At 41.6% G+C, this 16,438-nt stretch overlaps 1 protein-coding gene across 2 annotated transcripts; it reads left to right on the top strand.

Annotated features, from left to right (window-relative positions):
• Window positions 1–783: 783 nt before the first annotated feature.
• Window positions 784–16,267, top strand: lrp13a (low-density lipoprotein receptor related-protein 13 a). Of its 2 annotated transcripts, XM_033619108.2 has the most exons (21): window positions 784–908; window positions 1,116–1,271; window positions 2,165–2,380; window positions 2,500–2,718; window positions 3,967–4,182; window positions 4,283–4,512; window positions 4,824–4,953; window positions 5,788–5,978; window positions 6,589–6,775; window positions 7,766–7,978; window positions 8,103–8,286; window positions 8,381–8,582; window positions 8,776–8,940; window positions 9,347–9,547; window positions 10,838–11,387; window positions 11,498–11,617; window positions 13,530–13,637; window positions 13,754–13,987; window positions 14,080–14,464; window positions 15,998–16,106; window positions 16,198–16,267. In XM_033619108.2, exons 1-21 carry the CDS (start codon window positions 797–799, stop codon window positions 16,219–16,221), a joined length of 4,152 nt encoding a protein of 1,383 aa, XP_033474999.2. In that variant the 5' UTR covers window positions 784–796; the 3' UTR covers window positions 16,222–16,267. The 2 variants fall into 2 exon arrangements, with proteins under 2 accessions (XP_033474999.2, XP_033475000.2); XM_033619109.2 differs by lacking the exons at window positions 2,165–2,380; window positions 2,500–2,718.
• Window positions 16,268–16,438: the final 171 nt, after the last annotated feature.

Here is a 16,438-nt window from a genome sequence, read left to right as displayed (position 1 = left end):
TATTAATACACAGACACGGCAGAAAATGAGTTAGCATCTTGGACGAACTCTTCCAAACTGAGCCCTGGCTCCCGCTGGCTAACGGACCTACATCTCTCACACAAAACAACATGCTTCAAAGTCCAGAAAACAGCTAAAAGCAATTTGATAGTTACCCCAGTTTTAAAGTCCAAAGCTCCGCGTTTTGAGTAAAAGATGTGCACAGCCCTCTAAACACCTTGTTGACATAAAAATGCTTGAACTGTATTGTGCTGCGGCTAATTTTGACAAGGCTTGTGGGCTCCTCTCAAGTTGCTACCAGTGCTACTGAAGCTAGTTTGCTAGGTTAGGTAGACCGGAACAACAAAACAAACATGATGGCTACGTAGGCGCTCTTAATCCCTCCTTTTCAAAAACTGATTGGAGGATTATAAGAAAACGCACTCTGAATACTGGCTAATGTCCTTGACAATCCTTATTGATTATTTGACAGCATGGGTTTATGTCTGTCATTCAGAGAGATTTGGAGGCAAAAGCTATTTTTATTCTGCATTTTCACAGAATATTACGTCATTATTTCCATTTTCAACAAAATACAACAGTAGATTAACAGCAATATACATATATATATATATATATATATATATATATATATATATATATATATATATATGCCTACAGGATGTCACAGTCAGTTATAGTTATTTCTTATCTGAGGAGGTTCAATATGAGTTTTAATGTGGCAACCATCAGTAGCTCCTCCCCTCACTCAGGTGTGTAATTAGGTTGTATTGGCCTCACCTGGTGTCATTATAAAATGATACACTTTGGCACTTGGCAGCTTTTGGTCCGTTTTATTTTATCTGTGGCGATGGGTGGATGTTTGTTTCTCGGTGTAGTCTTATTGCAGTTGTCAGGGCCCTTGCGAGGTGAGCCAGCTGTACAAAAAATTGCTTTTACATCATCTGCAAACATGACCCGATTAGACTTCATGCTTTATAATTTATCCAGAGGAATGTTTCTCAGTTCAGACGCTGAGTGAAGGATGCATTATCAGCTATATGTTTTATTTTTATTTTATTTAACTTTAGCAATGGTTGACAGTTTGTCCTCTTCTGCTCTCTTGATCTAAACAGTTGTTTCAGCTGAAAGCACTCCTTTGAAGTGTGGCCTGGGCTCTAAAATGTGCAAGGATGGCTCAGAGTGTGTCCTCTACAGCCATGTTTGCGATGGAGAGCATGACTGCAAGGATGGTTCAGATGAAGAGGACTGTGCATCAGGGTGCAATGAAGGTACTGGACTTGAAGTCATAATACTTATGTGCATTGCTAAAATTTATGGCCATCACTGAAAAGAGTTTAGAGGTCAAGTTAGATGGGATTTGAATTTTCATTTGGCGTAAATCAAATGCATGTCTTGTGTGATATTGATTTTTTTTTTTTTTTTTTTTTTTTTTTTTTTTAAATTATCCAAATTAGCAAATTACTGTGAATCAAAATCTAATGTGTGTACTTGGCTCTTTAATGTTCAAGAACCTTGAGGATGAAGTTTAAAAAAAACAAAAAAAAAACACCTCCATCCTCAAGAGAGAATGGAAATTTTCCAGTACACAATGGATTAAGTCTTAAAATGAATTGAATGACTTGTGTTCATTCATAAAGCCTAACTGCAGCGGAAACACTTGAGTCTGTAAAAAGCTAAATTCTTTCAGAATAAACAGGCCAAAAATGGAGTCAGTTGGTAGTTAGCTAAAACCGATAGTCTTGCACAACAACCCTGGAATAAATCCTGCCTTCATTAATGTTCAGTTTTTTATATCCTCAAGGATAGTGTCCCTGTATTATGCAATACAACTCAATAGCGCCACAAACTGCAGCCTCCAAATGATCATATAGTTGAGTCAACACCTTTCAGATAGTTCAAACAAAACTGAACATTAAAACCTTCATGAAGGTACAATTTATTGCAAAACTGTGTTTGAGACTACATTAATTTCAGCTGGGTGTGCCTGATAAACTGGAAAATGAGTAAATATCATCAAACTAAGTCACCATTTCACTGTTTGAATATGCTATTTGGCTCCAGTTAAACATGTCATCAGTTTAATTGCACGCAAAAATTGTAAACTTTGTTTTGAGGAAAACCATGGCTTGTCTCATAATGTCAAATGCCTGCATCTGAACAGATCAGTTCCAGTGTGCTCATGGGAAAAAATGTATAGACAAGGACCAGGTGTGTGATGGTATACCTCACTGTCAGGACCGTTCTGATGAAATGCAGTGTGCACAGCAAACTGAGGGCTGTTTTCACTACTGTGACAACAAGAGTCGTTGCATACCTGCAAACTTCATTTGCGATGGAGAGAAGGACTGCTCGGATGGCACAGATGAAGCCAACTGTGGTAGGTTGAAATGATCAGAGGATATAGTAGATCTCTCGCAGGAGATAATCGCATACATATCTCACTCTTGCATAATATGCATCATACTGTTTACCCACTTTATCTGGCATCTGCATCAGAGGACCAAGAGGAAGACAGACATGAGAGGGAAGATGGGACCAGTCCAATCTCTGTGCTTGCTCCCTCCGCCAGCTCATCCACTCCTGTGAAATGTCATTTGGGCTCTAAACCCTGCAAGGACAACAAAGAGTGTGTCCTCTACAACCATGTCTGTGATGGAGAAAAAGACTGCGCAGATGGCTCTGATGAGGAAGAATGTTTATCAGCATGTGAAACGGGTAATCTGGTGGTTGGTTTGTTTGGCTGTAAACTCCTGTATGTGGGTGAAGAATGACTTTACTGCCCTCTAGTGGGTAAAGTTAGTCTTTGTTTTATCACAGAATCTTTTCTTTTAAATGCATTAAATGTGCAGGATGTTGGTGCAGAGACAGTAATTTGGCTCACTGACATAAAGTGAGGGTCACTGGTAAATGGAACCATATTGGCCTAGATGTAGTCAAAAACAAAGGTCTTTATTGTCATTGGAGTGCATCCTCACTGCAAAGAAGTAATGTTATGCAAAACATTCCAAGGTAGGGGAGACAGGGGATGATTACAACACTTTTTGTTTGAGTGTAACTCAGTGGGTTTTTTTGTTAGAGCTCTTAAATTTTGATACGTGGTACCCATATTTGTCTGCTATAAATAACACACACTTTGACCTCTACTACACCATCACAGATTATGGAAATTAATGTCAAATACAAAGAGGTATATTGTTACAACGCACCCCAGTACCGGGGTGAGTTGTAACACTAGCTGGGGATGGATGTAACAATTAAATTATTGTGCTTAAAAAAGATTCACAGTAGGCTAAATGTATTCAAGCACTTTAATGAATGAATAAGAAGGAACAATAAACTTGTAAGAATACAATAATTATAATAAAATAAATAGAAATGTATAACATAAATAAAAAAAATAATTGTAGCCTGAATGAGGTTGATGTTTGAACAGCATTTTAACAGTTGAACAATAAATACTTTCGAAGAGTTACAACCCTCCCCATGCCTAGCAGCCATGAAAAAGCTAACCGTTTTTAGCATTTAGCTTCAAAGCTAGCACTAATGAAACACATCAAATTAAACTAGAGAAACTACTACTTGAACCTATGTAAGTGAAACAATTGTACATACAACACAATGGACACATGCCAAAAACAACTGATGAAAATGTTTGGTTTCTCACCTGAAAAACTGTTTTTTGGCTCTAGAACAGACAAATTTGGACTCAGAGACATGCGGCTTCACCAGTGAGCTCCAATTGTAAATGGGCATGGACTATATTGATGTCACCACAGCTCATTTCTAATTGGCCAAACTGAGTGTGTTACAACTATCCCTTTGTTACAACCATCCCCGATCTCCCCTAGTGAACATAAATAAAGAGCATCATGTATGACAACAGAGTTAATATAGTGTGTAGAGGAAGAGCCTTGATATTTGGGTTATGTTCACAAGATTATTTCTGCCATGTGTCCTCTGCAGACCAGTTCCAGTGTGCACATGGAAAGAAGTGCATAGAGCAGAGCCAGGTGTGTGACGGTGTGCCTCAGTGTCAGGACCGCTCAGATGAACTGGGATGTGCCAAGCGGATGGAGGGCTGTGCTCACCAATGTGACGACAAGAGCCGCTGCATTCCTAACAGCTTCCTCTGTGATGGGGAGAGGGACTGTTTGGATGGCAGTGATGAGGCAAACTGTGGTATGCTGTCATTGAAAAAGGAAATGAATATCTACTCACTGTGTATTCAGCTCTGCTTGTATGGTTCACCTTTGTGATGGTATCTCTGCCCTCCCCCCAGTTGACGGGGCCTGCAGTGCCACGGAGTTCAAGTGCACCAGTGGCCAGTGTGTGTCGGACACAATGCTTTGCGATGGTCACCCAGACTGCTGGGATCGCTCAGATGAGGAGAGCTGCACCAACGCACCGGTCTGCCCCACCAAACACCGCTGCCCCCAGAGCAAGGAGTGTCTGGTGCAGGAGTGGATCTGTGATGGAGATCAGGACTGCAAAGATGGCACTGATGAAAAGGTGGATGTTGAAGGCAACACCACAAGTTTGTTGGGCAAAAGTAGACATTAAAGTAGACATCTTTTGAACTTCGTCTTAAGCATTAGTCTTTCAGGGACAACAGAAATACAATCCTAAAAATCCAAGTGTTGTCTGTATTGGACCTTTGTCATAGACCATATTTACTTGTAGTGGTTTACAGTGAGCCACTGGGATGGTCTAAACATATACACGGCCTATCCATGTATATGGCCTCAATTTTCAAATCAAAATTTAGAACTGTCAAGTACCACTTTGGATTGCAGTAAAATAATCCATTTGTACCTCCTCAGGATTGTCCCGTGGCTCCACTGAACTGTGGTGAGTTCCAGTGGTTGTGTAAATCCAAAAGCAAGTGTATCCCTACAGCCTGGAGGTGTGATGGCATGAAGGACTGTGACGAAGGCAGTGACGAGACTGAATGTGAGTGGTTATACATTATATAATATATACACTATAAAACGCAGAAAAAGTTGTTTACCCTATGGTGAAAAGAAATTAAATGATGCTCAAGTGAAATGAATCGCAGCCATGTAACTGCAACATCTCTGGTTCAAATCCAGCTTATCCCTCTTTATTCCCAGGTTTCCTGTCTTTGTTTGCTATCTAATGAAGTCAAAAATGCCAAAAAGTAAAGGAACTATATGTGACATTCAGAGCATGGCAAACAACTATTTGCTGTAAAGATATAGTGGCATCCTGAGCAGAGAATGAAGTCACACTACTTCTGCATGTGTTGTAATCAGATTTTCTGTCTGTTATTGTGGTAGATGGTAATGTACATGTGAGTCTGTGTATCCAACTGGCTAGCTACTCGCTGCCACTCTGCACTGTGAGTACACAGTGGTTACCATTGATGCTGTCCCTGCTGTGGCAGGGCAGTGTTGTCGCGTAAGCATAGTGCTCACCCTCTGGTTCCCTCCTCTGTTAACTCACGTAGCTCTGTAAGCACAGTTGCCACTGTTGGCGCTATTCATGCTGTTAGCACTGTTAGCTCCTAGTCACCAGCTCAGCCACCTCCATGTTGAGTCGTGTGCAGGCAATTATGGCTCGGACTCTCAATCATAGATATGCTCTGAAGGTCGCGTACAGCTCCTTTAAAGTGATATTTGTAGTGTGGAAAAAGGAATACCTTTTATCGATAGTAAAACACTTAAACATTCAACTGTTCTTGTTTGTTAACTTTTCAGTAAAGGGTTTTTCTTATTCCAAAAGAATTTTGTATTAAATATGAAACTGAGTGTGTGTGCATACCAGGTGGAATGGTGACATGCCTCCCTCACCAGTTCCAGTGTGGCAGCCAGGAGTGCCTGGATCCCGTCCAGGTGTGTAACAGCATTACCAACTGCGCAGACGGCTCAGACGAGGGCGGTAGCTGCCAGATCACTTGCGCAGACGCAGATAACAGCCGCTGCTCCCAGAGCTGCTACAGCACACCACAGGGAACGGTGAGGACCCCTGTATCTCATATTCTGCGTGTGCTTGACGTTAACCAGTTTAAGGTCCAGTGTGTACGATTTAGGGGCATGTGTCAGCAGAAATTAAACATAATAAAATGGTTTTCATGAATTTAGAATCACCTGAAAATAAGAATCGTGTTTTCCTTACCTTAGAATGAGCTGTTTATCTACATACCGAGTGGGTCCTCTTCATGGAGTCTGCCATGTTGCTCTACAGTAGCCCAGAATGGACAAATCAAACACTGGCTCTAGATAGAGCCATTTGTGTTTTTGCTTCGGACATGGTGGTTCTCCAACATACTTGATACACAGGAGGAGTTCCAGTTCTGCAACCTCACTGCTAGATGCCACTAAATCCTACAAACTAGACCTTAAATCAAAGTCATATGCTTGTTGGTGGCATAAAATGTAAAAATAAAGATAAAGAAATGCAGTAGAGACTGAACTTTTAATGTAGCAGTACAATGTGAAGTTTCTGAGACCATTCTGAACAAATTAAATAAGTAAATGTGTGTGAGTGTCATGACTATGCTCTCTTACCTTCTGAATGTGTGATGTAAATGTTGCAGCTCCTCTAACACTTGATCTTGCTGTGTAGCGTTGTCACTGTGCAGCAGGGTTCACGCTAATGAAGGACGGGCTGACCTGTGTTGATATTGATGAGTGTGAAGGCCAGAGCTCAGGTGTGTGCAGTCAGCTGTGCATCAACACTCCAGGCTCATATCAATGTGACTGTCACCCAGGCTACATAATGGAGGCAGATGGACACCACTGCAAGATCACCGGTAAAGTCCTTTTAATAGACTATACCATTTGGTAGGCCATAGCCCAGTGTTTGAGCGGGGCACATCATAAAAACTTAAGGAACAGTTTGATATTCTGGGAAATGCTCTTCTCATACAACTCACTTTCTTGCTGTGTACGTCTGTCCGTTAAATATGACTCTACAGCCAAGAGGAGTTTAGCATAAAGACAGGAAATGGCTAGCCTGGTTAAGTCAGAAGATGAGAAAATCCACCAAATTAGTATATCTTGGCACCAAAAAAGTGGGAGATTATCAAGTTGCCATTTATGTGCCAGACTATTTCTTGGCCAGGTGCACTGACTTGAGATCTGTGTACCTTTGGGACTGAGCCATGCTCAGCAAAGATGACTGTCTCCTGGCTATAGTTTCATATTAATAGACATGAGAAGTGATGTCAGTCTTTTCATCTTAAGGCAAGAAAGCAGCGCCTTTTTAAAAAAAAAAAAAAAAAAAAAAGTCTTTAAATACATTGTCGTGACATGTGGACAGAGTACTCTTTACACTATATTACCACTTCCTTCCATTCCACCACTTTTAAAATGCTATGTCCTACACTCATGTCTCGCTTGGACCAAGGCTACACTGCCCCCATGATTTCTGGGGGTCCTGTTCCGTTTCGTCTATTCGTAGGCTTTTGGAAAACATGCACAAATAGGGACAATAAATGCAGAGTATGATCAGAGGGCTCCTTATGTGTCTGTATATGTATCCAATGTTGAACATAAATGAGCCTTGAGACTATGAAAATCAATGTATTGGATATGAATCATTTTTATAGAACAATCATTTCAGCACTGCTGTTCAAAAAAATGCATCTACATCTACTTATTTTAAAGGAGTTTTATTCAATATTCAGAGCATATCTATGATTCAGAGGTTGTCTGCACCCAGCTCTCAGCCATGAGAGGGCACACTGAATGAGTCCAAAAATAACCATTGGCACCATAATGTTGTTTTTCTCACCCTTTAGGTGAACCCTTCCTGCTGTCATCAGTCCAAACGGACCTCTTCTTGTTTGGCCTGCGCAGTGGCAGCCTTGATGTGTTGTCCTCCTCCGCCAAGAAGGCCATCCTCTCCTTGGACTATGACTGGAGGGACCAGAGGGTCTTTTGGGTCAGTCTGGACACTGAGAGCATCAGGTGGTCCTCGCTGGACCAGAAAACCACAGGAACTCTTATTAAAGGTTGTTGCAACACAAATGTGATTGGAGTATTTTAAGTGACTGACATCTACATTTTTGATTATTGAATGTACTGTCATGCATAAGGATGCCTCCTCATGACACACGACACCATATGTTTCCACAGGTGTCCGGGCTGATTCTGTTGCTGTGGACTGGCTCGGGAGGAACCTGTACTGGATTGACGGAGTGAATAGTCAGATTGTTGCCATTAGACTAACCACAGATACTGTCAAATCGCTGGACCACAGCGTCATCCTGGATGAAGACCTGGATCAGCCTCGCTCTCTCGCACTGCTGCCACAAAAAGGGTCAGCATTACTTTATTTCACTGTCCAAATTGTTCCACAATGTTTGTGAAAACCTTTTTAAGACTAGTATTGAGTCTTTTCATTTTTCTACCAGACTGATGTTCTGGACAGAGATTGGTAATGTAGTGAAGATAGAGCGTGCTGGGATGGACGGGTCAGAGAGGAAGGCAGTAGTAAACTCGAGTCTGGGCTGGCCAGGCGGTGTGGCTGTAGACACCATCTCTGACAGAGTCTACTGGACGGATGAAAGGCTGAGGGCGATTGGATCTGCAACACTGGATGGAGATGACATTCAGGTAAAACATTTTGGACTCAACACTAAATCTACCAGCAAAACGTCAACCTACCTTCCTTAAAACTACAGGGTACCCTACAAGTGGCGCCTACTGGGAGGTTTCTTTTTCCTAAAACGGACCAAGCATAAATAGATTAGACTTAATGTAAAAAAATGGCAAGATATAAAGTCAAGTACCTAAATGTCATTTTCAGATTCTACAGATGAAAGAGACCACCAACCCGTTCTCCCTGGCAGTGTTCAATGACATGCTCTACTGGTCTGATGCTAAGAAGCGAGTGGTGCTGGCTGCCCATAAAATCTCTGGCAAAAACCAACAAGTTCTCCTGAAAAGACCCAGACAACCTTTTGGTGTGAAAGTGAGTGAAATGTTCAGAATAAGGTGAAAGTGAAAAAATGGGGTATTGGTATAATTGTATAATAGACATTGTAACTAAATTTCAATACCTGTGTGTGACGTGCTCACAGCAGCTTGCCATATTTCCGACACACAGCTGTGACATTGCATGTTTGAAGCCTTCCACTTATGAAAATAATAATATAAAAAATATGAAAAACCATTCTGGCACAGTTCTGGGAGATGATAAAAACCTGAGGCCGTTGATGGAAAAATGGCAAAACTGGTGTTTGAATTAAATAATACATGTACCAAATACTGAATGTAGCATTTAATTTTTTATCTATTTATTTATTTTTAAATCAGCACAAATTATAAGGATTCAAAAAACATTTATAAAACATGTTCCTGTTCTGTTTGGTTTGCAGATCATCCACCCATTGCTCCAGATGGGCATTGAGAGTCCCTGTGAGAAGATAGACTGTTCCCACATGTGTGTGTTGGCCCCGGGACCCAAGGCTGTGTGCAAGTGTCCCTCTGGCCTTTTACTGGCTGAGGATGGCCTGACCTGCTCTAGCTCAGTCAATTCAGCATTCCTGCTGATGCTGTCTCCCTCCACCGTCACCCAGGTTTTTTCTTTGATGCATACCAGGTCGAATTTGTTTTAACAGAACAGACTTTAAAGGAAATGTTGGACATTTTGGGAAATGCATAATTTGTGCCTTTTTTGGCATGTATTTGCACCTGGGTGAGTGACTAGAATTAGGGCAAAGAGAGCATGGTTAGGGCTGGTATTGGCCAATCTTGTAAATTCACTGAGATTAAAGTGGTAAATTTTCGAGAAATTGCAAATGTCCTACCAGAAAGTAGGTTGACTTATTAATAAAGGGTGACGCAGTCCTTGGAGGAAAAAGGTGTGTTTGGTGAGTGGGTTAAACACAGGAGGCCGGGGTTGAGTCCTGTGTGAATAAAAATTGACAATATTTTTAGAATTGGCTGACCTATTATCAGTTTTTAGCATGTATAAAACTGCTGAATGTAGACTGTGTGAATAGCCACATTGGCTATATACACCTGGGTGTAAATAGCATTTCTGGCTATAGGACACCTGGGTGCTAATAGCATCTGCCTGTTTTTTGCTGAGTGTTGGATGACAGGATTGATACCACTCTTATCTATGATAACTATAAAGCTGCAATCGGTTAGCTTAGCACGAAGACTGGAAACTGGGGGAAATGATTAACTTGCTTTTGAAGGAAACAAAATCCACTTACCACCAGCACCTAAAGCCCTAAAACATTAACAAGTCATGATGTTTGTTAAATTTGTACAAAAGTGTAAAATTAAATTCCCTGCTGTAATGAAGGGTTATTTGCCAGACTATTTCCTGGTCAGGAGCAGTTGTTAATGGTGGTACTTGCCAAGAAGTGATCATAACCCTATGTTAAACAGAAAATTGTCGGTTTTACACTTTCACATTTTATGTCTTGATTTTAAAAAAAAAAAAAAAAAAAAAAAAACATGATCATGTGCTGGCAAGCAAATTCACTTACTTTATGAACAAGCCAGTCAGTTTGCCCCAGTTAAACTAAACAGTGGCTGCTTGCTCCAGCTATGTTTTAAGTGCATGTCCCAAAATGTTGAACTAAGCCTTTCAGGTCCAGTGTGACAAATTTAGAGGGATATATTGGAAGAAATTGACAATAATATAATAAGTAGCCTAGGTTTTCTTTTGCATATAAATGACCTGGAAATGAGACTTGTTGTGCATTTTCTTTACCTCAGAATGAGCCATTTAGATTTACATAGGAAGCGGGTCCTCATTTATGGATTTTGCCATGTTTCTACAATAGTGAAAGTTTATTCTGTATTCATATTTTACACTTGAATGTATTTTAAATCTCCAATTATCTCCGTAGATCTACTTGCAGTCCCGACACACAGCAGCAGAGCTGAAGGGCTGGCCTGAACACCTGGCCCTGCAGGTGCCCAGTGTCAATGAAGCAGCCATCATTGACTACAGCCTTCGTGACCACACCCTGTTCTTGACAGATGACGGCACAACTTCACTCAGCTCCTTCAAGCTGAGGGACTCAGACTTGTCCTCTCAGGGCCAGCTCCTAAAACTCCTGGGCAACACCATTACCGCCATGGCTCTGGACTGGGTAACACTTAACATCTACTGGAGCAGCGACAAACAGCCTCGCCTGCAGGTCACCTCCATCACAGGTGCACACACTGCTGTTCTCATAAAAGATGGTATTGGCAGAGTGGAATCCATTGCCCTCCACCCTCCCAGTGGAAGGGTTTGTTTCACCAATGTGGGCCTGCAGGGTACGGGTACTGTGGCTACTGTTGAGTGTGCCAACATGGATGGTGCTGGGCGGAGTGTGGTGTGGAAGGATGCTGTCCAGCCAACATCTCTGGTCTTCTCCAATACTGGGGATACAATTTACTGGGCTGACGTGGGTAAGATGCTTTTATAAATTTGGCTCGAGTTGGGAAGTTTTTGTTGAAGGCTTTTATGTAGGCTAATAATGGTTTAGAAAAGCAGTAACATAGCTTGGATTCTTGCCCAGATTTAGGGACCATCGGCACTGTCCAACTTGATGGATCTGGATACAGAGAGCTGAAGACCGGTGATGGCCTGGCTGCTGTGGCTCTGAGTGATGACGCACTGCTGTGGATGACTGTCAGTGGTAATGGCTCATTTAGTATGTAATAAATACAATGATACTGATGCCATGTTGTGTGTACCAAATACCAGGAGGTGGTGCTGTTAAACATCATAACTTTACCTTATATAATGTCTTTACTATATATTTTTCTATGCATCAGTAGGTGAAGACACACAAGACAATAATGCATTACAAAGTCTAAAAAAAAAATCAGTCAAATCTGACTGTCCTGATTGGTGTCACGCTATGAGTTGCAAGTTGCAAACATCTTGGAACCCTGACACACCAAGCTGGCATTGTTAATATTGGGTGTCAGTGAGCATCGGTCGGGTAGTTTTTGCAGTGTGGCCTGCATCGTTGGCACTAGCTGGCCCTTGTCGGCTGTTTTTCGGCCAATTCAGCATATTGAATCAACATCAGAGCTGGGGGAGCCCATCAGTGAGAGGAATCACTGATCGCTTTCCTCACTTCTGTTACTCTTCTTTTGCACTGAGCTAAACTGCCAATCAAATGACGAAAGTCAAGAGGGCATGAGATGGAAATAAACTTGTTATATCAGTAAGAATATTTTTTTAGCCATTGAGAGCATCAGCAGAAATGGTCTGCTAGTGAACAATAACATAAAAGTCTGAGCAGTTTCTGCTAAAGAGTTAAATGGCTAAAAAAAGAAACTGAAATATAACAAGTTTGTTCCGATCTTGCACCCTCTTGACTTAAGTTTACTTTATTTGCTTTTCTCACTTCCATTACTCTTCTCATGTACTTAGCTGAAGTGCCAACCGAAGCGATTTCTCTCACCAATGGGCTCCATCTGCTCTGATGCCGATTCAATGTAGGGGAGACTGGGGATGGTTGTAATAAAGGGATAGTTGTAACACTCTCAGTTTGGCCAATTAGAAATGAGTTGTGGTGACATCATCAATGCAGTCCATGCCCATTTACAATTGGAGCTCACTGGTGAAGCCGCATGTTTCTGAGTCCAAATTTGTCTGTTCTAGAGCCAAAAAACAGTTTTTCAGGTGAGAAACCAAACATTTTCATCACAATTGTTTTTTTGCATAATGTCCATTGTGTTCAATGTACAATTGTTTCACTTACATAGGTTCAAGTAGTAGTTTCTCTAGTTTAATTTGATGTCTCATTACTGCTAGCTTTGAAGCTAAACGCTAAAAACGGTTAGCTCTTTCATGGCTGCTAAGCATGGGGAGGGTTGTAGTAGTTCTTAAAAAGTGTGGATTTTGGGCCCACGAAGCCTGCACCCCAGGCTAGAACATCTACATTTGCCACAACTGCCAATCAGATTAAAAATAGGCTATAGGTATTATGCTTTGGTTTACTCAGATAATAGTTACTCTTCAAAAGTGTTTATTGTTCAGCTGTTCAAATGCTGTTCAAACGTCAACCTTTTTTGTATTTGTTATACATTTGTTTATTTTAATATTATAATTATAGTATTCTTACAAGTTTATTGTTCCTTATTATTCATTGAAGTGCTTGAATGCATTTAGCCTATTGTGAATCTTTTTTAAGCACAATAATTTATTTGTTACATCCATCCCCAGCTAGTGTTACAACTCACCCCGGTACTGGGGTACGTTGTAACAATATACCTCTTTGTATTTGACATTAATTTCCATAATATGTGATGGTGTAGTAAAGGTCAAAGTGTGTGTTATTTATAGCAGACAAATATGGGTACCACGTATCAAAATTTAAGAGCTCTAACAAAAAAAAACAGTGAGTTACACTTGCTCAAACAAAAAGTGTTACAATCATCCCCGGTCTCCCCTACTGAATGCCAGCAGTTTGGGACCCACTGCAAAAACAAGGGCAACAGACACTTACTGACCGATGACCGACTGTCTGTTTGATGTTCCAGGGCCTTTAGATTTCTAATATATCTTCATGACTTTGTGTCGGCCCTTTCCCTCAGACAAGACCAGGCTCTGGTACAGTGATGAACAGCAGCAAAACAAGTTGTGGTTTGAGGTCGGCACAGAAGTGGTCAGCTTAAAGGCATTCAGCAAGTCCAGTCAGACTGGTACGTAAGTTCTGATGGTCTTTCAGAGGGCATTTTTAATATGATGTTTGGCACTAGGTGACACTGACCATTACAAACTCCAATGAACTAATGATCTGCTGAACTATTTTTTGCAGGTTCAAACCAGTGCGCAGAAAACAATGGAAACTGCCAGCACTTATGTCTTGCCACCCCAGAGGGTCGGACATGCAAGTGTGCCCACGACTACATCCCTGTGAATGCTACCCACTGTGGTCCAGAGCAGAGCTGCCCAGGTGGCACCAGGCCCTGTCTGGATCAACTCTCATGTCAGCCTGTTGAGAAGTTCTGTGACAAGCACATTGACTGCTATGACCACTCAGATGAGAACTGTGAGTCTTTATCTTATACCTTTTTTAAAAGCAATAAGAGCTGTTATCTAAAATGGCATATGTTTTTAGCTGAAACGTTCATCTTTCCTCAGGTGTCACTCTGAAGCAGAGGTCAAGAGCAAAGGTCCTTGCTCCCACCCAACCCCACAGCTCATCTCCTCCTCGTCCGTCCCCTCCTTCTCCTCTCTCTGAAGACACTGGCCCGAACACCACCCTAAATGTCAGTAGTCAGCTCATGAACCTGGATGCCCAGCAGTGCAGCCAGAAACGCTGCAGTGGTAACGGCCGCTGTGTGGAGGTCAATGGAGAAACTGCATGTGTGTGTGCACTGGGCTACAGTGGTGATTCCTGTCAAGACAATCTCCTAAAGACCATGCAGGGTCCCATTATATACGCTGCTGTGGGGCTCTGTGCAGGAGTGGTGGTTATTGCTGTGATGGCAGTGGTGGTTAAGAGGAAGAAGAGCGCCAACACAAGGTTTGTCTGATTACTAATTAAGAGGAAAACCTTCCTGTTACAACACTGACATGTTGACGTAGTCTGTAACTTGAAATTTTAAAGCCAAGACATGAACATTTTTAAACAAGATGAAAACTCTAGTGGCCCTGTGAGACTGTACTTGGGCATTAGTGAAGCTTCTAGCCAAATGCTAACATGCTCATGGTACACCAGTGCTAGCTGGAGCAGGTTTTAATCAGTTACTGAGCAAACATTCACTTATTAGCACTAAACACAAGCACAGCTGAGGCAGAGGGAATAAGTTAAGTCAAACAAGTATTGGGTCAGGAACCAACGTATTTGACAACAAAAACTGACTTGAAGGTTAGCCTAAATCAGTTGCTGGAAGTGAGGCCTGCTGGCCAATGGTGGCCCTCAAAGATTTTGTGTGACACCCAAAAATTACATGAAATGCATGTATTCTATTTAAATCATCCGAAGTCCATTTCAGTACTTGGGGGAAATACGGTTGGTCATCAGTGCTGGTGCTTTAAGGAAAAGGACAGTTTAATGTGGAAGTGGAAAGGAAAAAACACTTTGGTTGAGGAGAAAAAGAGGCGTCAGGAAAAATTCATTAATGCTTGTTTCATCTGACCTCGGGACAGAGTGATCCACCTCATCTACAAACAGGTGAATTTGGTGCTCAGGGAATTTAATGTTAAAATATTATGAGAAAATAACTTCCTACAACTAGTTCATAGATGAAGAGCGTAAGGCTGAACAGTTTCAACAAGACCTATCTGCCCAACAGCCGGTCTTCAAAAATCTTAGAGTTAAAAGTGCTAAGGTGTTACACAGGCAAGCTATGTGTTAGCTCATGGAATTGCTAAACATGGTAAGCTGTTCAGTGAAGAAGAGTTTATGCAGGACTGCTTGGTAAAGGTAGCTGATATTTTGTGTCTAACCTATGCAACCCTCAATCATATGCTGACCCCTAAATTGACGCCCAGTCATCAAAACTGAGCATCCCTGCTTTAAAAGATTTAAGGGGCCAGCAAAGCTTCTACATCTTATCCTGATAGGACCATGAATGTCTGAATCAAATTTTCATGGCAATCAATCCAGTAGTTGTCAAGGCATTTGCTAAACACATTTCAACCTCATGGTGGTACTAGCAGGAAAGTCAGAGGAGCACCAACCCCCACTAGGGGATTATCAGTCAGGTTCGTCCTCTGGGGACCACAAATATTTGTACATGCTTTCATGGCAATCTATCTAGTACTTGAGTTTCAGTCTGGATCAAAGTGGTGGACTAAACAACATTGCTCTCCCCAGAGCTACACTGCTAACAAAGCTACAATAAACTAAACTGAAGGTGATCAGATGGCAACAAATGTCTCTTTCTAGGCTACGAGTCTGACAACAACCAGTTTTAGGAAGCTTGATGTGAACAATATCATGAACCTACAGTGGATCTGTGCATTTGTTGTGCACAGATGGGATTAATGTTTGCTGCATATGGTTGACTATACTGGGAGCACAGGACTACACTTTTGTATTTCATTCCTGCAGGAGAGCTAGCCCAGCAGCAGTGAAGGAGACGTGTATGACTGACCTGGAGAACAATACTGAGGCCAGCCCCAGTACACAAGCCGCCTCAGCAGACACAGAGAAACCAGAGGTGAACCTCCCAAAACCTCCATAAACTAGCAGGTTCCCAATTTGTTATTGTGCTTGTGTGATTATGGTCTGACTTTTTTCTCTCTATGCAGGAAGCAGTATCTTCTGTTGACTGAGGTTGATTCATGAACAAGCAACATTTTAAATAAAACGTTAACATTTGCCACTGTTTCCGGTGATGTTATTTCAGCATCGTTTGCTGTCACACCACCAATGTTGAGTTTTTTTGACAAACTGTTCCAGATAGTTGGCTGAGTTATGGGACTTAAATATTGTTCACACTGATCAAAGGTCAGTGGGTAACATCAGAGAATTTGGTGACCATCAGGTGAA

This window comes from Epinephelus lanceolatus, chromosome 9 (assembly GCF_041903045.1).
Source record: "Epinephelus lanceolatus isolate andai-2023 chromosome 9, ASM4190304v1, whole genome shotgun sequence".
Taxonomy (NCBI): Eukaryota; Metazoa; Chordata; class Actinopteri; order Perciformes; family Serranidae; genus Epinephelus; species Epinephelus lanceolatus.
This window is presented reverse-complemented; position numbering and strand designations above follow the sequence as displayed.